Below are 22,581 nucleotides of genomic sequence, written 5' to 3' on the forward strand. Positions count from 1 at the left end.
AGATGCTGTTTTAGAAATGTATTCGCTTGATGATGGAAGATGGTAACTGCTGTTAAGGGGAAAAAACAGGCAGTGGAAAGGGTGGGCAGGCCGAGGGTCAGGCCCTGTGGTTGGGCAGCGGAAGAGATCATCAGGGGCAGTGATTTACAGAGCGTTCCTGCTCTCTAATCAGGCGCAGTTTTTCCACTCAAATGGCTCGGAAAGCACTTTGTTCTGATTACCATTCCACTCACTGCCTGTTGAGTGTGTTGCTTTCTAGGAATCCTCTCTGTCTGTCTGTGTGCCTCTGTCTCTGTGTCTCTCTCTCTCTCTTTCTGTCACACACTCGTACTCTCACACTGCTCTCTCCTGTGTCTCATAAAGTGGCACTCGTCCTCACAATATGGCCGTGACGCTTTATTTTACACTTCACACCGGATGCTGGAACGTTGCCATGAGAATCTGATTGCATTCAGCCATGAGAGCAGAGCGGCAGTGAGGTGACGAGGTCAGGTGCTGATGTTGGGTGATTAGTTCCGGATCACAGACTCTACTACAGCTTGTCCCAGTGGTATTAGCTGGAGCTCCATCACTCCATGAAATCACAGCTCAACGGCACAGTGCTGTGGATGGTTTTTACCCTCTAACTGAGACCTAATATTGGCATAGGTCATTTAATGGCAATACACCTCCTAGCAACAAATGAGCCATTCAACCAAATAACCATATATCAACCATTTTTTACCTTTTTTTTTACATAAAAAAAGAAATATGCTTTATTTAGACTTACATCGGTCACGTCTAACATTATGACATTATCTGTGTTTTTACAACCATTATTTGTCTTATCAGCTTATCAGCAGATCATACAGTATGTGAGCACTTTGTAGTTTTAGAATTACAAACTGTAGTCCTGTATCTGTTTTTCTGTATACTTTATTATCCTACTTTCCACCACAGTGCAGGTATTACTGTTTGCGTGATGGGTCATAATATTCTCAGCACTGCAGTGTTAGTGTGTGTTTCACTGGAATGACTGGATCAAACACAGCAGTGCTGCTGGAGATTTTAAACACCTCACTGTCACTTCTGGACTGAAAATTGACTTATGTCTTGTTGGCTATGTCCAATCGGCAGGTGTCAAAGGTGGTCATCATAATGTTATGCGTGACTCCTCTATATTTATTAATTCATGTAGGCCTTAGCATAAACAATAGTCAAGCAAATACTTATTTCTCCCAAAATGCAAACATGCTGTATATGTGGTTATCTGTTGCAAGGTCTTAAATACCACCAGAATAATCCCAGTACTGTAAGACTTGTATAATATATGGAAGCCCTAAGATAACACAGCTCTGACTTTTGCTTTTTATTTTACTGCAGCATAAACGTATGGCACCCAAACAGCCACTGAGACCTCATAAACATTAATTCCTGATTTTGATTGGCTCTTACTAAGGAAACATGTAACATGCTACAGTGCTAAGGTGAAACCAGCGCACCTATTACCACCACAGTAAACACCACAGTTTTATGTTCTGTATGTGTGTTGAAATACATATATTTTTACATCTTGTTGTAAAATCGTAGCCATTTATTCTTACCAAGACAGAGTTTCAACAGGCCTAAATGGTTAGCATGCGGTTAACATGGCAGATTCAGCTTTCAGAAAGCCAAATCGGTCTGAATGTTAGAAAATGCTTGGCTCAGATGATTCACCCTCAATGAACTGTGCCCACAAGAATGACTGGCTGCATTACATCTTTGGCCATGACAGTTCTATGCTTTCTAGTTACAGTTTTTTAGTGTCATATTTCATATAAAGTTGCTTTTTATGAAAGATTTTCCAGTAAGTGAGCATTAAGGGTTTTTAACTTTATTATACTGCACTTTGTGCGTGTGTTTTTAACCATGACTTTTGAGAAATTGTTCTGAAATGTTCTAAAAATGGCTTCTTTCCTGTGAAACAAAACATTCCAAACACTATCTACTGAAACATCATGCTTGACATCTCCTCTAAACACTATGGTGTGTCTTGACAAAAGCAAGACTAAGAAGGTCTTATGTTCTTGGAACAGACCACTGACCATGTATTTTGCTCTGTTCCAACTTCATGCCCTTTTTCTTTCTGATTTACTTTCTTAGGATGACCAAATTTGATGTGAGGAACTACCTGGAGAAGATCTACAGTGTTCCAGTTTCAGGAGTACGCACTAGGATTCAGTACTGTGAGTTGATTCTCCACTTATACAGTAAATCAGTAGTTTATATACATACATGATATTTAAAGACGTTTTGTTAAAAATTGGAATTTATGACATATTTATTAAAAATCTGCTCCACTCTGTTCAGTTGAGCAGACCGAATTACATTATTTTAGTTAGTGCTTTTTAAGAATATCGACAATATGCTTAGAAAGGTGTATTGTTTATCCCAGTATGATACAATAAAAATATGATTATATTGCCCAGCCCCAGTTCATATCCTCATTTCTTCCTCTGAAAAGTAAATTGTTCTGGCACGTCTGGACTGACGGAAATAGGGCTGTTTTTCAGGCCAATTCCAAATGTCCAAAACTGTTTACACTAGAGATAGTAGATTGGCTATTCACATTATTTGGCTGAGAAATGGCCGCAGTATTTCCATGTCTAGTGTAATCATAAAGAAGGCAAGACTGTTACAAATCAGTGGAGTAAGCTAAGTAGAGATTTATAACCTAACTGGATACCTTATTAAATTGCTTATTTCAGCTCATAGAGTGAGTAGTTATTAGCGCAGCAACACAACTGAGCTAACAGCTCCAACCACAGGTAACAGCAAACTGTTTCAAAGCACATTTAACCACCACCAAAAGTGTTAGAGTTTAAGAGTTTTTAAGCACCACATAATGTATGTATGTATGTATGTATGTATGTATGTATCCACTGTGGTAATTCTTAAAGTATATTTCATCTAGACAGGAGAATATGGATTTGGTACTGTTAAGCAGCACATCAACTCCAGACGCTATGGTTTTCTAATCGCACCAGGCCTCCTGACCACGCTTTTCCTGTGTCTGTGTTCACTGAAGGGGATCTCAATTGTGGCCCACAACAAACCAAAGAACACACTGTTTTGCTTCAAATAGAAATCAGAGGCAAATTTGGCTTGTAAATAGGCTTGTAAAATGACATCTAAGCGTTTTTTGGCCCAGCTAAAGTCACATACTGACTCTTTATACATCAAACAACAACTCAAAATACTCAGTGGGCACCTTTAACTTGTCTAAAAAGCTAATGCTTTACAGCTCCAACACACTATATTTGATCAGTTCCCAAACTTGACAAAGATTTTAAATAAGTAAGTAAAATATATATGATAAGATAAAGGATCAGTGCTCTGTGCCAAAAGAAATTATATTGTAAGAAGGTCTCAAATATTATTATTGACAAAGCCATACATTATTTAAAATACAGAAAGAAAGACTGACAGGAAATAGCAGCATTACAAATAGCAATACATATAGTCACACAAGTGTACATATGTTAAGTAAAATAAATATAAAATAATTTACACTATAATGAGTGTATATAGATTTATATAAGTGATTAGTCTTAATGTGGCAGAAGTTGCACTAGAGGGTATGAGGTAGTTTAAACTATAATAGCCATACATGCAAAATTACAGATGATGATTATTTTTTTTATTTTTTTTTTACCAAATTGAAAACCTCTGGGATATAATCAAGAGAAAGATGGATGATCAAAACCCATCAAACCAAGCTAAACTGCTTGAATTTTTGCACCAGGAGTAACATAAGGTTATCCAAAAGCAGTGTGTAAGACTGGTGGAGGAGAACATGCCAAGAAACATGAAAACCGTGATTAAAAACCAGGGTTATTCCAGGGTCTACCAAATATTGATTTCTGAACTCTTTGCATTATTTAAGGTCTGAATGCTCTGCATCTTTTTTTGTTATTTTAGCAATTTTTCATTTTCTGCAAATAAATGCTCTAAATGACAATATTTTTATTTGGAATTTGGGAGAAATGTTGTCTGTAGTTTAAAGAATAATACAACACTGTTCATTTTAAACAAATATCTACCTATAGACAGCAAAATCAGAGAAACTGAAGTGGTCTCGGAATTTATTTTTAGAGCTTTATGTAGTGCTTGGGATAATTATAAATATTGCTGGATGTTTTTATACAGAATTTCATCTACTTGTATTGCTTAAGCTTTTCAAGTTAATTTTTTCTAGAGGTTTAATTTTTCAGCTTTACTTAGTCTTCAACAAGAAAACTAATATCTGCCTGCAGACAGATTCATACAGGGAGGCGATGTTGCTAACCATGGGGAAAAGTAGATAAAGCATTCTAAGCAATCCTCTTCCAGTCAATTACAAACCCCAGGGGTTCACTGTCAGGAGGACACCCCCACCTTCTCATCACATATTGAGACATTGAGTTGCTGCTGCCAGCCTTTGCCCTTCCAGGTGCTGCATGCCAGTCTGCAGTGATGAGGGAACGACCTGCTGCTGCAGAGGAAAATTAGAGAGTGAGAACAAACAAAGGACATAAAGTTGTTCACAAAAATTTCCATTGACACTGTACACTACAATAAAGTGTTCTGGAATTTCCTGATCCCTTTTTTTTCCTCCTTACCTGTGCATTCAAGCACAAGCGACTGCTCATATTACATAGAAAACATGTTCTCTGATAAGAGGTTGAAGGAGGGCAGATCAGAGGGAGAGTGACAAATGACAGTATGGAGTGGCAACACAATGTTTTTCCCACAGTCACTTATCTCTAAATCTGCTGCTCCAACTTTCTGACCATCAGCTGTCCTGGATGCCCTGTTCTTTAACCTGCCAGCCAAGAACTTGCATAACCAGTTGTTCAGAGGTCGTGTTCTAAACCTGTTAAAATGCTGCAGCCCAACATTAGTCATATCATGTATGTATAAACAGCTCTCGAACAAATTAAAAGACCACTTCAGTTTCTTAATCAGTTTATCTGATTTTGTTTTTAATCACAGTTTGTATGCATCTTGGCTGGTTCTCCTCCACCAGTCTTACACACTGCTTTTGAAAAGCTTTATGCCATTCAGTGTACATATGAGATAAAAATTTGGGATGTCACAACCATTACATTTGAATGGACCACCTAAGTCAGCATGCTGCAATTTCACCCCACCTATTTAACTTGGTTTTCAATAGAAAGATTAGCTTGGGTGGCTAACATCCCTTCTAGCTTAGCTACCCAGCTAAATAATTAACATCTGTTCCACTAGTAGAAAGCTTCCGATCCGCTTTAGATTGCAGCTTTTAGTCCTGTTGTTTTTTTGGGGATGCGTTTTCTTGCAGGGGGCTCTACTTGACTACAGTCTCATCTAGGCGACTAGCTTAGCTACCCAGCTGACAAATTAGCACCCATTCCAGCAGTATTAAACTTACACCCATATTAAATTACAACTTTACGAAAGAATACATCTGTTAATCCCAAATGTTCTTGTGTTTCATGGGCTATTAGCTGGGTAGCTATTTAATTCAATTAAATTCAATTCAATTTTATTTATATAGCTTTTTTACAACAAAGGTTGTTACAAAGCCGCTTTACAGGAAGAACAGGCCCACGCCTCTTATGAGCAGCACCACAGAGATGCCAATTTTATGTTGACACAGTGGCAAGGAAAAAGCTATACTATGCTATGCTAGTAGCTATGCTATTGATATATCTATACCGCAAGCTGCTTAAATAAAAAAAAAACTGATGGGCTATTTATTTATTTCTGTGTAATTTCTCTTCTGTTGGAATGGCCTGTAATTTGTTAGCTTGGTATCTAACTAGTTAGTTCTGTTGCTTGTGTTGCCTTGTCTATATGCTCAGATTGTATAGTGTACCAGAGGAAACAAAAAAAAAAACAAAACAGAATTATCACAAAAAACACAAACCTAAATAACTGTTGAACTGCATTCACAGAGCTGCCAATTTACTACATATTGACTCAACAGATCACCACAGCAAAGATAAGCTAAACCTAACTAAGCTAAGCTTACTAAGTTGTGGTTAGTTATTTAAATGTAATGCTAATTTTAGCCACCTGTCACTATCAGTTGTGATAATCATTTAATCAAATTAATCTAATTAATCATTGGCAAAACCAGGAATTTGTTCCCAAATATGGCAGAAACAACACAAAAAACTTAGAATACCGTGTATACTGTTAAAAGCAGTTAATTTATTTGTAAGAAATAAAGAGATTTATTTGAATAAAAATGAATTATGGCTGATTTTAAGTGAACCCATTGAACTGAAGAGGAATGTAGGGAATGGGCTCTATTAAAGGGGCTTAAAAAAACGTAAAATGAAAAGGCAAGGGATTTTCTGTAAGTGGAAGATTTTACAGACAAGTAAACCGCGCTTATTACAAGCTTTATCATCCCGGAAAATTGCGACAAGGAATGAGTTGCTGAGTACAAGAGGGAATCACTTTTATGAGCGCCCTGTTGAGTTTAAGCCACTGGAAGCCCCATTTCCCTGGAGCAGCTTTTTTGCACTAATGTTGTGGGGAGCCAGTGAGTGGGCGGGCTGTGTTTTACGAGTGCTACATACAACACACAAAAAATAGCAGAACACAGGCTCGATTTAAACAAAATAAATAAATAAAATAAAAACAACAAAGGCCGAGCGACCCCTTGGTGCGTCAGAGCAGGTATCCCTGTCTGCGTCATGGGTTCCACTTCATTGGCGGCGTAAAGGATGTGAGAGTGGGGCGCGGGGGGCTCTGACTGTTTTCCAGCACTCAAGGGTTCCATTCTTTCCTCCCCGAGTGTGGTGGGGTATTTTGGAAGAGGTTGCCATGGCTGCCTCTCTGTCCTGGGATTTGTAACATGAGAGCAGCCAAACCACAACCCCAAAACAGGGAGTTTTTCTTTCTTTTTTTTTTATGGAGTATGTGTGGGGTGGGATTTTGGGGTGGGGGGTCGCAGTGTGGAGGATAGGAGGTTCAAACACATGGACAAAAGCAAGTCTTTTCACCTGGTTTAGTGGAGTAACCCAGCTGACCCCAAACTGAGGAGTCCCCCATCCTGCTTTTGCCTCTACTCAACCATCAACCATTGCCTCAGTCAGGCTGTTGATTTTACCAAGAAGGGCTTCCCCTGAGTGCACTGAAGTGATTACATGTAACCACATATATACACACACACACACAACACACACACGCACATACACATGCACACACGCATCATGCATACATGCTCATATGTTTTAACACCTCACTTTATATTCTTTAGTATTACATGAACATGTAGTAAACAGTATGGGTGGGTTATATATCTCTAAAATTATGTCATCACATATTTGGTTGTGAATTATTGTTGGCGACATGATCTTAATCTTAATTGTAATAATATGTCACCTTACATTAATATTAGTATATTACTTCAGCAACATTGTTTATTTGTTTATTTATTTATTTATTTTTATCCTATTTTCTGCCCAAATTAACAAGGCCAATTATCCAACCCACTCATTAAGACTCCCCCTATAACACGTGTAGTGCTCAATACCAGGAGGGTAAAGACTAGCATAGCACATGCCTCCTGCAATACATGTCAGAAGCTAGCTTGCTCTCTCAGGGCTCCAGCAGCTACATGACAAGCTACATGAACGGGATTCAAACCAGAACAAAATCATTTTAAGTTTTATTTCATAGAGTAGTTTCTAACATTTAATCATACAAATAAAGTAATGTAAAAATATATATATATATATATATATATATACATTTTACACAAAACCTAGGTGCAGCATTTTTAGTGCATGCATAAAAACTGCAAACATAAACTATACAACAGTACCCTTAAAACTTCACAGTAAATAGTAAAATAAATAAAGAATAGACACTTATTGAATATCGCTGTAATTGTTAGAATTTCTCAAATGTAAATGTTTGTATAGTTGAGAAACCTCAATGTGTACAATATAATATGATGCCCCCCTAGTCAACTGTAGGTCTTTTCTTTTCTCTCATTCATTCCATTTCTTAGAAATAATATGGTAGTGGTTGAGAGGTTGGAAAGATGTTTTTCCTCAGAACTGCTTCCTTTGTTTATTAGCTAAAATTGTCCAGGAGGCCTTTAAGGATGACATCATGCCCAGCTGGGAAAAGGTTAACACACTATCCTCCATTAGACAAGACAGAAAAAAGAGAGTCTGCCCTTTAGTGACCAAACTTTTCTCTACTGTCGTTTACTTTGTAGCTTCCTGTACTGTTTTGAAGAATTATTGCGCTCAGTTTGTGACTTGGATAAACACTGTCTGTTGGCACAAAGCTGAAATTCCTGCAATGTCTGTGCTGTTTTTATATGTCTGTAGATCACAAACCGGTCAGAACTGATTGTTGGTAGATGATAAATTGAGATGCAACTCATTGTAATTGTAAGAGTGTGGAAATGTATACTAGGAACACGGTTTGAGCAAAACTGAGTATCATGTGTAACAAAATTCCAAAATTACACTTTTTACATTATTAAAATGCTAATTTTAGCCACCTGTCACTATCAATTGTGATAATAATCATTTAATCAAATTAATCAAATAATCATTGACAAAACCAGGAATTTGTTCCAAAATTAGAATACAGTGTATACTGTTAAAAGCAGTGTGTTTATTTGTAAGAAATAAAGAGATTTTTTTAAATAAAAATGAATTATGACTGATTTTAAGTGAACCCATTGAACTCAAGAGGAAAGTAGGGAATGGGCTCTATTAAAGGGGCTTAAAAAAAGCGTAAAATGAAAAGGCAAGGGATTTTCTGTAAGTGGAAGATTTTACAGACAAGTAAACCGCGCTTATTACAAGCTTTATCATCCCGGAAAATTGCGACAAGGAGTGAGTTGCTGAATACAAGAGGGAATCACTTTTATAAGCGCTATTAACACGGTTTGAGCAAAACTGAGCATCATGTGTAACAAAATAGTGCTACGCCATCTGAATTTGAAAATTGTTATAAATATATGAATGTTCTAAATATTCTTTAAGGTATTTAAACTCAGTTTGTAAGTATGCATAAACACTGATTGAAAGCACAAAGCTAGAAACTGGTATCTGCTGTGTTTATTAGGACTGTAAATGACAAACTGTCTAATACTGATTATCACAAGGCAGGGTAATAATAAATAATAAAAGGTTAATAATATATTGGTTCAAAATTCATTTTAAAGAAATTAATTTGTGTGAGAATGTATAGGAACTCAAGCTCAAACATTAACAGAACATCATGTTTAATATAATAATAAATCAACAGTTATGTTGGTAGTTTTGATTGTACAGTACTGGGAGTAGAATGGTTGTAGAATGTGTCTGATGTGTTTACACCTCCACCAGACTATGATCAGATTTGTCTTTGTTGTAAACGTGTCTTGGATTTTACACAGTTTATACAGGCATATAATGTCTTATGTGGCTTGGCCTTTTCCAGATGTAATCCGGTTGCTCAATACAGATGACGTGACCAGGTGTAAACGGGGTCAACGTGCCGCTCATTATTATGGATTACTACGTTTGTAGAACATTTTGTACGATGAAGACTATTTCATTAAGTCTTCAGCCTGTTTTTGTCCTTGCGTCTTTGAAGTTGTTAGTAGTAAAATTACAGTAATTGGTCTTAATGCAGTGTGAAGATGCGCACACGTCCGAAACGACAATAATGGTGGTGGAATGTGAACAAACTAGTACAAAAGAAGCTTGAGGCTTCAAAATTACTGTCACCAAGTACCCAATTACTCCTAAAAATGAAGGTACTTTAAAGCATTATTTAAGCAGTGCCATAGAAGACTTTACACTCTTTAACATCTCTATGGGTCTGTATGGAAACGTGGAAATGTGGTTCTTCTATGGCAGTTTAGCTTAAAGAACCATTTGAAGCACATATATTTTTGGGGGGTTTAAATTTGCTGTTTTAGACAAAGACAAATTTAGCTTTTTATTTGCCAGCTCCTTATTATTTATCTTTTATTGTCATCATTGTATATTACCATTCCACCTTAAATGATAGCAGTGGCTTTTGGTAGGTTTCGTGCTGCTTCCTCCAGCCACATTTGATTGCCTACAGTAAACAACAGCTGTGCAGCTTCCTCATAACCATGTGGTTTGCTAAATGACTACACAGGTTAACTTGGGCATGTCTCTTCATCCATCATTTGCATAAACCATTTTTGCAATAATCTGTCCCTTACAAAGTGTACGTTTCTGTTTTTTTTTCTGTTGTGGACAGGTAAAGTGGGTGAAACCAGATTAGCGACACATTAAAGGACATTTTTCTCTTTATTCCAGGTTCAAACAAGAAAAGGAACCACTTAAACCAGCGTGTGAAGAGGCCGGATTACAAAGTGGCATACGTTCAATTGGTGAGTGTGTTCCCATGGGCTGTAACAGTAGAAAAGGCCCCTCGCCTACTGTGAAATGGCCTGTATCTCCTGCTATTGACACCACTGGCCACCTCGATGTCCAGAAGGTGCCTGTGTCATTAACATTGGGCAGTTTAAGGGAGTCACCTGTAAAATAACCTCCAGTGCTGTGTCAATCGTGCCTTTATGGGAGCGACTGTTTTACTGAGTCAGAGTTATTAAACAAAACAATCCCCCAGAGGAAACAGGGGCTGTATGGGCGTTTGAGCCCTGAGCTTTTGTCTCTTTTCGGAGGGCTTGTCGCAGCTTATGTTCCTTTAGAGAACCCCAAGGCGCAGGTAGCCTTTGATGCAAAAACCTCACCTTATTGTGGTCTACTCCCAGCGTCCCAGTGCTGTTTGTTTACTTTGTGTCTCTCCCACACACTTGGCTCTGCTCTTCTGAGAGAGTGAGATAGAGAAAAGAGAGCGTCTGGGTTCTCACTTTAGCTGAAGGGGCCAGAGGTCTTCTTTGGTTACACGCCAAACTTATTGCAGGATGTAGAATAGGAGCTTCTGAACTGGGTATGGTTATTGGTTAGGTCGCGGAGGGTTTTGTTTTTTGTGGGTATCAGAACATTGAAGGTTGATCTTGTTCCAGAGGCAGCACAAGCTGCAGCGTTCACACCTGCACTTGGGGTGAATCCTGGGCCTTGGCTTTGACCCTGCCGTTTGAAGTGAGCCGCTTTCAAAGGCGTGAACGAACACATCTTCATCTGTTCTCCTCTGATTCAACCAGAAATGCTTCTACATGTGCTGAGGTTTTAAAGTTTCCCAGAGAGGCATCAGGTTGTTTATACTCTCTTTCAGGCATCAATCTGGAGATGAATGAATTATTAAAATTGTCAAAACAGGGCTGTTTGTAATGGGATATAAAATTGAAGCACATATACATTTTTTAAAGGGGAGCCTCCACAGTGAGGAGCTGATTCACTTCCTTTGTGCCTTTTCTGCAGTCGATTTAATCTTCTCTCAAGCCCAGCTTTAAGGTGAAAGCCTGCATTACTGTCCCGGAGCTTAATGTTCAATAGATATTGACAGTTCAGCATTTACTTCACAACTTGAATACCGGTACCCACACACACACACACTCACACACACATCGACTGTTGCTTCTTTTTTTAAGCAAAAATGTCACTCGTAAGTTTTATAGCAGAACTGTAGCTCACTGAATGTCATGCTTATTTAAGTGTGAATGATGTGAGTCCTAAAAAGCTGGAACTCTGCATAAACGCATTGATATGAAACTGAATTTCCGGCTTTTTTGGGGGGTCTGGCGGTCTGCAGAGAGAAAAAACACACTGCCCAAGAAAAACCCTCCTTTCTTTTCAGTGGTGGGTAAAAAACAAGATTGTTCCTAATTGACACCACATGTGGGGGAGTGTTCTGTGGTCTGATACCCACAGCGGTTCCCCCTGTTCGGCCCCTCCCCCACACACTCCATAAGCTAATATTCCAGCGCTTGTACAAGGCAGAGCTTTCCTTCCCCTTTCTATCCCCCCCACTTTTTTTTTTTTTTTTTTTTTTTACAAACTACAGGCTTGTAGTGAGGGCCAGGCCTCCGTTTGCGGGGTTTCTCGACGGCCACTTACAGAACAGACGTGGGATCGGGCAACGGGGAGAACCGCTGGAGGCGAGGGGGGGGGGGAAAAGGAGGGTGGAGGGTGCACGGAACGGGTGAAACGGGAGGTGACTGAGGGCACGCTGGAGCCGTGCCAAAACAGGGAGGTCCAGAGATGGGGCAGGGAGGTCTTAAGCAAAATAAAATCTTGAGAGAATATCTAGGCTCCATGTAATAACGTGCAAGTCAGTCATGCTCCAGTTAGTAGTATCCTGAGATATTTTGGCGTCCTCTGAAAGGTCATGACCAGTTTGTCGCTGTGTAAGTTGTAGAGTTCTGATGTCTCTGATGTTTTTCTTCAGTCTGGCTTGCATAATGTAGCAGTGTGCTGCTATTGTGTGTATATATATATATATAAAAAGCTGTTTCATCAGCCAGGGTTTCGATAGGAATATTGTGAATTAAGGCAGATTACAAGGAAGTGAGAAACTTGATACTTTGGAAAAGTTAATAATTTTATTTTATACTATAATCAAGATCTTTTTTTAAATACAATAATCATGTATTTAACGGAGAATTACACATTATGTATTACATATAATGTATTAAATATTTTGTAATATGTTTCCACTCTCTATTACAGCATTTGTTTTGCAGCTCCAAACTTAATTGGTCGAATTTGAAGCATATTTAGCTTTTCACAATCCAATTAACCCCAAACAAGTTCAGTAATGTTAGGGTCTAGATTCTGGGGTGGCCAATCAATTGTTCTGAGAACCCCAGCAGCTCCTTTGTTTGTGCATTTCCTTCTTTTTTTTTTGTCTTTTTGAGCTTTTTGATCAGCTCTATGTCTTTTTAGACCCACAGAGAAGAGTCTTTTTCTGTCTTTTCACAATGGAAGAATGGACATGATCACCTGTGGATTTTGTTCACATTTAAAGCCAGCATGAAGCTTGATTTTTTTTTCTTTCTAATAGATAAAAGATTTGGTCTGTGGTCTTTTAGGTTGCATGGTTGTTATGAGTCCCATTTTTAGTCCTGTCTCTAGTTTTATTCTTTAACTCTTTTTTAACTATTTTATTTAAATGAATATTTTCTCCTATCCAACCTTCTTAATATTACCAGCGAAAAATAGTAAATTAATAGTGTTGTGTGTTTTTTAAATGAAAACTAAGTAAGATAAGTAAGCATGGTCTGTTTTTTTGTGCACGGTACTGTGATTGTCTCTGGTTACAGCACTGATTGTGGTGTTTTTCTATTATATGATTTAGATAACCAAACTGACTTCTCTGGTTCTGGTGTCTTGGTAAGCTTAACTGTAGATTAAAGGCACTTAAACATAAATGTAAAAGTAAACCCTTTTTCATCTTGTCTGAGGTTACCTTTAAGCTTAAGCTTACCTTTAAACATTAAGCTTTTAAAATGTTTTTTTTTTCTTTTTTGACAGGGGGGCATAGCAAAATTTAAAAATAGCAAAGGAAGTAGTTTAGGAGCTTAGAGTTATTTTCTATGAAAAATCTTATTTAATCTTATTCCAGATCATCGGAGCCAAGCACAATCAAGACATAGGTATAGAAGGTGGTAGAAGGTGGTGGTTATATATATGAACTTCTAAGTTCTAAGTTTGCTTTGCTTACAGGGTTGGCTCAGGGCTGGGTAATGTATCATAAATATTGATATATTCCAAAGTATTTTATGCAAAATGTGTCTGTGACCAAATATGTAAAAATCACAGCTGCTACACAAGTTTGGGTTGTTCTAAGGAGTTTGGTTTCTGAAGGGATGGCAATCAGCAAAGCGCAGTCTGGTATAAATTGTCATAGAACCAAAATCACAAATAAATTAGCAGCATGATGAATATTTCAGCATCTCAAACAACACAATCCAGTTGATTTTACTTAGTCAGTAAGATATCACCAAATCTATTATTAAATACAATATATATTAACAATAAATGCACAGTTAGTTATTTTTATTTTAAAAATACTGAAAAAAATAGTACAATATTAACTTATCTGTATTTATGTATATTGCCCAGTTCCACAAGTTCACCACTTATCTGTTGTTATTTTTAATGTCTTGTCAAGTCCAAAATGTAATAATTGGGCTTTGGCTTGGTAGTGACACCTCTCTCAAACTGCCAACCATTACAAACAGGGTGGCTCTGTTTCTCATTCCAGGAGACCATGATGTGCCTTGAAAAAAGAGCTTCAATCAGTAACATCAGTGGCCAAAACGCTGTTTATCTTATTTGTGTTCTCCCTCACATTATGCTCCAGAGGTCTTACACTGTGTGCTAGGATTTGGCAGCAACTGTTGCTTATTGTTGGTTGATTGAGATCTCCTTGCCCCGTCTTAAGAACCTAGTGTGTGTTTTTTGGGGCAGTGTTTCGGTCTGGGCCCAGCTGGTAACCAGGCTACCTTTCAGCTCAGATCACCATGTTCTCCATGTGTTTGGAGCATATTGGGATCAATTACTGGAGAACAAAACACTGTGAAACATAATGCGAGTGAGGCACACTGCAGTTTCCTACTCGGATAGTTTCCTTCTTCTTATACTGTTCCCTTTGCCCCCGGGCAAATTAACACCCTTTCAGTTTTCTCTGGAAAGTGTGCGTTCGGTGTGGAATCTTGATCTTGATTTGATCAACACTAGGTGGCAACGTTTGGCTTTGCTGGTTTTGATGGAGCTCTGGACCCCAGGACCTCACTGTTATGGATTCTTTGCGGCTAAGGGTACAGTAAGCTCGAGCCTTCAGCAGCGAGGGGGAAGGTGTGGAGCATTTTCCCCTGTGTCCAAGTCCAGCCAACAGCAGGAAAAATCCCCCACCATTCCCTTCACAGTCAGCTTCCTGCTGAATTCTGGATCTAAACACTCCCAAATGCTAGTTGCTGAATCAGTAGATTCTCTCAAAGTGGAAATCCTGCTATCTGTGAGGAATTTTATTATTCTGAACCATTTGGATCATAACTCTTGTGATTGTGCCTTCCTCCTGCTCACCTTGTCACGCAATTCATGCTTCTCATGTTTTCATCCAAGCAATGAAAACACCACTGAAGTACCACTGAGTTCATGGACTGTGCAGCTGTGTGTAAGGCTTGTTGTGCTTCCTTTGTATAAAATGTGGAGAAAGATGTTTTTACTTGATGGTTATGGATGAATTTTCTTTTTTTTTCCAAAGAAAAAAAAGGAGCCGATCTGATAAAAAAAAGAAGACAAAATCAAAATAATAAATGTACTGTCGGACCCCAACCCCCAACCATCCCCCCCCCCCCCCCCCCCCCCCCAAGACTTCCTTTCAAGAGATGAATTTTGGATGTTGATTTTGAAATATGTAACGGGACACAATATCCAACAAGATTTTGCAATTTGTCATTACCGATACAGAGTTTCATAAGAGCCGGAACATGGCAAGGGAGAGCACAGCATGAATAATGGAAAAGAAAGCAGGGTCTCTGGCATCCTGTTTGAAGACAGCTTACACACACGGCTCCCCAGCGGACGGCCGCTGCGAGACGGCTTCTGTAAGAGCCAGCAGACGCAAGGACAGGACATGATACTTGACCCCCACCCCTTTTCAGATGCCTTGTGTCGGGCACTTCTATCTTCTGTCTTCTATTTCCTGCAGGTCGCTCTCATTTAGATATCACTGTAAACACTTTCGGTCATAAAACCCTTTGATTATGCCTGACCTTTTCCCACCCGTCGCTACTTTGATCAGTCTGTCAACATGGAGGCACCACCCCCCTTTTATTTTGGTATCGTTTTCAAAATAAATTCCTGAGATACTGACACTGCTCTTCCTGTTATGGTGCCAACTCCTTCATTTTCCTCCTGCTTGACCATTTGTTGGCTGGGCTTGATTTTTGCCTTTGTGTGTTTCTAATTGAGGGAGGGGTCCAGACGTCATGATGGCTGGTGGAATTTCAACACTGTGGAGTTTATCTTTGGATGTTGTTGACAGGGTCCGATATCCTGGTGGCCCAGAAAATAACCGAGACTCAGACAAGCCCCGACAAGTGAACGGACGGGTCACGCTGTTGCCAGGCAGAACCCTGTGGAATGAGTGACTCAATGGCTTCAAAAAAAGAAATGACACAGCCGATTTTGGACGTAGTGGCGCTGAAAGTAGCCGCTGCTGCCACCCCTCCCTCAGACTGGCTCCTTGGCTTGGCTGTATTTATTTAACAAGCTGGACTCTATGCCAGATGATTGTCTAGAACAGCACAGAGGGGGAAAAACAATCTCTCAATTGCAGTGGAAACACGCTTCTGTTTTGCAGTAATGGGTGAAATGTCTGGCTTATGGCTGTCCTCTGTGAGGAAACATAATACATTTTGTTTCATTTTTCCCTAGCACCACTTTTCCCTGGCATTGAGGTTTCATTAGAGTGGTTACGGGAACAAAGACTCGAAAAACCTTCTCCCCTGCTTGGCTCTCGTGGGGCAGCTGAGTCTTGGCATAGGGAATGCCATGCATGAATCATGTTCTCAACTGCTGTGGGCAGTTGGTTTTGACAGCTGGGTCACTCGACTCGTGTTTGGAGGAAGTGTGTTTTGCGCAAATGCTGGCCCACTGCTGTGGGACGGGGAAGGCGTCAGGGTCGGCAGGCGGACAGGCAGGTTGGCGTGGGCCCAGATAGACCTTAGATGGGCCAGGAGCGCTTGTCTTTCCAGAGCTCAGTACAGTAGTGCCACTGGGTCCATGCTGTTTTTCACAGTGAGGAAAACAAATTTGACACACTTGCATAAAAAAACGTGCCCTGCGTATGAGAGAACATTTGGCCGTGCTTGCATGTCGTAATGATTTCATTCTAATAAATTATATATTTCTTGTATGTTGGCTCGTGGTAGAAAGAGAAGGATCTGTGGGGTAAGGCTGCTTAAGGCCACACAGTAACCCTTGGTTGAATGTTCCTCACATTGTCAGAATCGTTTAGCTGAAAACTTGGCACAGTCTCTATTCATAGAATCAGCTGTTAGCTTTTTGTGCTTTATGTCTATAGGCTCCGCTCCAAACACATCTGTACTCGTCCATCAACAGGCCCGGCCCATGCTATTTTGTTGGTCACTGTGGTTGAAGAGTTAAATGAAATTTGCGAGTTTTGGGATGGAGAGGAGGTCACGGGCTGGGCAAAAGCAGCTAGCTCTTGACTTGTGGTCAGCTCTGGGATTTTCTCTTTTTTATTTGTTTGTCTCGACCTGCGTCTCCTCTCTGCGTTTAACAGACTTCGCATTTTTTTCCCCTCACACACCCTCGCCTTTTTTTAACCACTTGCCTGACACTTGCATTACCCCTCAAGAGCTATAAATCCTTCCCCAATCAGCTGTGTCTCAAAAACCCCTCCCTGCTATTGCCATTTACCACTGCTTTCTCTCCCCAGCCTGATTAAGGCTAATTTCTGGTATGGTGTGCATCAAGACTCGGAGATATGAGGCATCTGAAGGCAGCCAAATGCTTGTGGTTCGTGTGTATCAGTTGACGGGCCAGGCTCTGGACCCAGAGGAAGCAACAGTGTGGCCCACCCAGAGAGGTTGGCAAAAAGAGCTGTTTACAAGCATCTCCTTGCATTTCCTACTCTCTCTTGTCTAGTAATGAACTTGTTAATAGACTTCCAACATTACACAAACAGATCTTGACAAAATGTACACATTGGCAAATTCTCTTAAAAAATGTTTGATTTATGAATGTATCCCTCAGCTCACTCGTGATCCAAAATGTTGTTGTTGAAAGGGACACGAGGAGAAGAAAGAAGGGCCTCCCTGAAGTGTTAATGGTGCTCTTCCAGGTCTTAAACTCTTGCAGACGTTTCTTCTTTCTTCTTTCTTTTGGATTTTCTCTAGAAGGATTGATTGATCTTTGATGGGAGTTTACTTCTGAGCTCTTTCAAACAGCAAAACCCTTCAGTGTACCCCAGCACCAGTAAATAAAATAAAACAAAATAAAACTATCCCAACTTGCCTACTAACAATGCCTGAAGAAATTAGAGAATTCTGTAGTCTGTGTAATGTCGCTGTCAGATCACAACAATGTTACTCAGAGAACCTTAGCAGAAGAAAGTCGTATAGGAATGACATTGGGATAGTTATTTTAGTCCTTCCCGAAGGCACCATATCAATTATTTTCCCAAACTGCTCGCTCCTGTATCAGTGAGAATGCTGGAGCATTTTGGCTTTCAGTTAAACTAGTCACATAAAATAACCTTAGGTTAACTGAATCCTTTTTGTAAAATTTGGGTAAAATTCCTTTAAATACCTCAGGAGTTTACCTTAAATACCTCAGATGTTTTTCACAGCTTTGATTTTGTTGTATAGCATGTGAATAGTTTGAATGTTTAGCTAATATGTATATATTTAAAGAAAAATGTCATGATTACTGTAAGTGGATTATAATCTTGGTTTTCTTTATGTATTTTGAAGGTGATTACAGTGTACATTTATAATTTATGCCGAGAATTCTTATTCCATGTGAATCAGTCATATATTTTTCTGATGTCCTGCAGTATAAACACGTTACCCCTCTTTCCCGGGTAAAAATAAAAGTATTTGAATGCCGCTTAATAAGCTGACACTACGGCTGTTGTATTGTTAGTTTGAAACTCTGGTTTAACATCTGCTTCAACATCAGCAGCCAGAGCCCGAGATAACACTATTGGCAGCCATGTTCTCTCTGGGTGAGTAGATGACACTATCTCCTTTCATCACTGTTGCAAGTGTCTGTTGGCTGATGTATCAAAACTTTCTTCTTGAGTGTGCCGGTTAGTTGGAGGAGTACTGTTGGGAGCACTGCATCATATGAGCGGGTTAATTGATAAAAAGATTAAATTTAAATTAAAACAAGCAAACCAAAAAGGATTTTAGTTTAAAATACTGGCTGTCCTTCCAATTGATTCCAATTATTTTTATGAAGCATTAATCAACAGAAATGAAACAAAAGCACTTAAAAAATGTTTATAAGAAAGTTACGAAGGTTTGCTCCTTTTTTCCTGTCTCCCAAAAGCTAAAAGCTTGGCGGTTTGGAGTTGCAAGTTTTTGTTCCAACAGCAACAATACATTACCTTCCGTCATTACTGAGGAGCAAATCCTGGAGATGGAGGTGAGTGAGGAGGGCAGGGTGTTGCTGCCTTTGCGGAAACCCCATCAACTGCTGACCCTTTCAGACCAGCCCAAGTCTTGCCAGCTGTTCCTGTTTAACTGATTGTGGATGTGATTGTGAGACACGAGTCACTGGAGTTCACCAAGGGTGCGTGTTTGGGCGGTTACACTTTCATGCTACAGCTTTAGGTAGTGTGGTTTGTCTTGGATGTCCAGCGTGTTTCTGACACTCCATGTTTTTCGGACATCTTAACTTGAATGCCAGCTCTGAATTCCTCGTTCTGTTTTCGTTTTCAGACCGAATCGGTTCCACAGGATTTTACAGTATTGGTTTCATGTACATTCCTGTCCTGCAGGACACATATTTGTCCAAACAACATTCTTTGCTACTCTGTAACATCAGATGCTTTGTTCTTGTTTTTGCTGAGCTTTCTCTTTTTTTCCGAGCCTATCATAAACTGCTCTGATTCGTTATATGCCTTTTTTTGTCTGGAAGGAGTATAACATTCTCTGTTTTATCCTCCCATAGATTTGTGTTCAGACACTGAAATGGCATGTCAGAAAACTGTAAAGAGAATGGTTGGACGGAGCCCAACAACGACATTTGTGTTCCATGCAAGATTTCTTTTTATTCCCAGTTTCTCGTCCATGTTTAGAACATGTGCGAGAACATGTTTAGCTTAATGTGTCAGTGTGTAATAGATGGTCCTGCACCTTGAGCAGAAATGTTTTGGTGGTCTGGGCTTTAGGAGCTATGCTCCTGCTCGTGTTGTGCAATACACTAGTTGACGCTCAGTGGAGTGTGCAGTGTATACATTTCACATGGTGATATTAATGCTTTACCCCACTGCTAAATCAAACTATGGAAATGTGCTCCACAGCCTCAGACAAGAGTTTGTACACATCACACCCAAACATATATGCAGCCATCAGCTGCTGCCAACCATAACAGAATCATGAATTGTTTAATGCTTTAATGTGCGTGTGAATGGTTTGTATACAGTGCTGTTTTTGCTTTTTTGTTAATCACCCCAGTCTTGGCATATTCATGTAGACCGGCTTAATCACCTTGATCGTGAATGTGAGCACGCAACTGCCGGCAGTGCTGTAAACTCGGCAAGCAATCTGTCGAAGCTTCTAATCATGCTAATGTGAAACTGATGGATAAACACTGAATCTTTATACCAAAGAGGAGAGTCCCTACTCCAGTCGACCTTGATTCTCAGTTAGAAAACAGCTCTGTAAGCTTTTATATACAACGATATTTTGAGGCTGCTATTGGGTAGCAACTATATAGCACTTCTTTATCATTTTAATAAGGTGTAGCTGGTGGCCTGTTGGCTATTCCTTTGTAAATAAACATTTTGTATATCCCTGGTATAAAAACATGTTCAAAACATAGTAGGCTGGTTTATCAGCATAAGACTTTTGACAGCATAATGACCAAGCCGGTTGGCAAGCATGTCCAGCAAGGCCAGTAAGATCATACTGGTTGAACAGCATGGCCAGTAGAAACAAGCTGGTTGAAGAGCATGGCCAGTATGAACAAGCTGGTTGAAGAGCATGGCCAGTATGAACAAGCTGGTTGAAGAGCATGGCCAGTAGAAACAAGCTGGTTGAACAGCATGGCCAGTAGAAGCAAGCTGGTTGAACAGCATGGCCAGTAAGAACAAGCTGGTTAAATTGCATGGGCAGTAGGAACAAGCTGGTTGAACAGCATGGGCAGTAAGAACTAGCTGGTTGAACAGCATGGCCAATAAGACCAAGCTAGATAAACAGCATGGCCAATAAGACCAAGCTAGTTGAACAGCATGGCCAGTAAGAACAAGCTGGTTGAACAGCATGGCCAGTAGGGGTGGGAATCGTTTACTATCTCACGATTCGATTCGATTCCGATTTTGGGGGCCACGATTCGATTCAAAATCGATTTTTGATTCAAAACGATTTGAATTATAAAAATTTCTGCTTCTGGCTTATGAATCTTATTGAAAAAAAAACCCTCCATAATATACACTGGTCCTGGAGCAGGTAATGTGTTACAAAAACAATAAAATGTGCAGGAATGTGGGTCCTCAGTGACAGAGGAATCACTGGGATATCACAATGACGTTAATGAACAATAAATAAATAATAAATAACACTGCTTTATTACCAGGCTACTAGCGGTGGTGTGTAGGTGACGCTGCTGGGCTGATGTGATGATAGCAGTGGAGCGCTAAAGTTCAGGAGCAGCTGCTGATTAACTAGTTAATTTAAGGTCGTTGTATTTCTTCAGAAAGGGGGCAGGAGGTGGAGAAATTAATTCATATGGTCCATTCCTTAATTCCTCTGTGATGAGGAGCTGAAATTAGCTCTGATTAGCTTATTGTATTTTTCCGTTCCGCCTTAAATGCTGCAGCCCGCTGCCACCTGTAGCGTTATTTAAGGTGGAACTGGAAAGTTAGCTAGTTAGCTAGCTAACAGTTACTGAAACTAACTACTAGCGATCTTTTTTATGCTTGTTATGAAGCATTCTGCCATAAAACATTGAAACTACACGTTAATCTAATGTAATATAGTGCTTGTTCTGCCATCTTACCGGTGATTCTCAAACACCTACGCTCTGTGTGTGTCTGGAAGATCTCCGTTTGAAAGGACAAGCGCTATCCCCAGGGTTGCCAGGTCCAACAAAAATACCCAGCCCAAAATCAGTCTAAAACCCGCCCCTCAGAATCGATTTTGGGACATTTTAAATCGATTCTGAATCGTAGTAAATGAGAATCAAGATTCTTATGTGAATCGATTTTTTGGCACACCTCTAATGGCCAGTAGGAACAAGCTGGTTGAACAGCATGGCCAGTAGGAACAAGCTGCTTGAACAGCATGGCAAGTAGGAACAAGCTGGTTGAACAGCATGGCCAGTAGGAACAAGCTGGTTGAACAGCATGGCCAGTAAGAACAAGCTGGTTAAATTGCATGGGCAGTAAGAACAAGCTGGTTGAACAGCATGGTCAATAAGACCAAGCTGGTTGAACAGCATGGCCAGTAGGAACAAGCTGGTTGAACAGCATGGCCAGTAGAAGCAAGCTGGTTGAACAGCATGGCCAGTAGAAGCAAGCTGGTTGAACAGCATGGCCAGTAAGAACAAGCTGGTTAAATTGCATGGGCAGTAGGAACAAGCTGGTTGAACAGCATGGGCAGTAAGAACTAGCTGGTTGAACAGCATGGCCAATAAGACCAAGCTAGATAAACAGCATGGCCAATAAGACCAAGCTAGTTGAACAGCATGGCCAGTAAGAACAAGCTGGTTGAACAGCATGGCCAGTAGGAACAAGCTGGTTGAACAGCATGGCCAGTAGGAACAAGCTGGTTGAACAGCATGGCAAGTAGGAACAAGCTGGTTGAACAGCATGGCCAGTAGGAACAAGCTGGTTGAACAGCATGGCCAGTAAGAACAAGCTGGTTAAATTGCATGGGCAGTAAGAACAAGCTGGTTGAACAGCATGGCCAGTAAGAACAAGCTGGTTAAATTGCAT

The 22,581-nt window shown here is 39.9% G+C and overlaps 1 protein-coding gene across 1 annotated transcript in view; it reads left to right on the forward strand.

The window, feature by feature from the left end:
* mrpl23 (mitochondrial ribosomal protein L23) overlaps positions 1 to 22,581 on the forward strand; it is a 33,449-nt gene that overhangs the window by 5,691 nt on the left and 5,177 nt on the right. The window contains exons 3-4 of the mRNA XM_049474710.1: positions 2,125 to 2,207; positions 10,299 to 10,372. Coding sequence (XP_049330667.1) covers positions 2,125 to 2,207; positions 10,299 to 10,372 — 157 coding nt within the window. The remainder of the gene's footprint in view (positions 1 to 2,124; positions 2,208 to 10,298; positions 10,373 to 22,581) is intronic.

The sequence above is a fragment of the Astyanax mexicanus genome, chromosome 2, assembly GCF_023375975.1.
Source record: "Astyanax mexicanus isolate ESR-SI-001 chromosome 2, AstMex3_surface, whole genome shotgun sequence".
Taxonomy (NCBI): Eukaryota; Metazoa; Chordata; class Actinopteri; order Characiformes; family Acestrorhamphidae; genus Astyanax; species Astyanax mexicanus.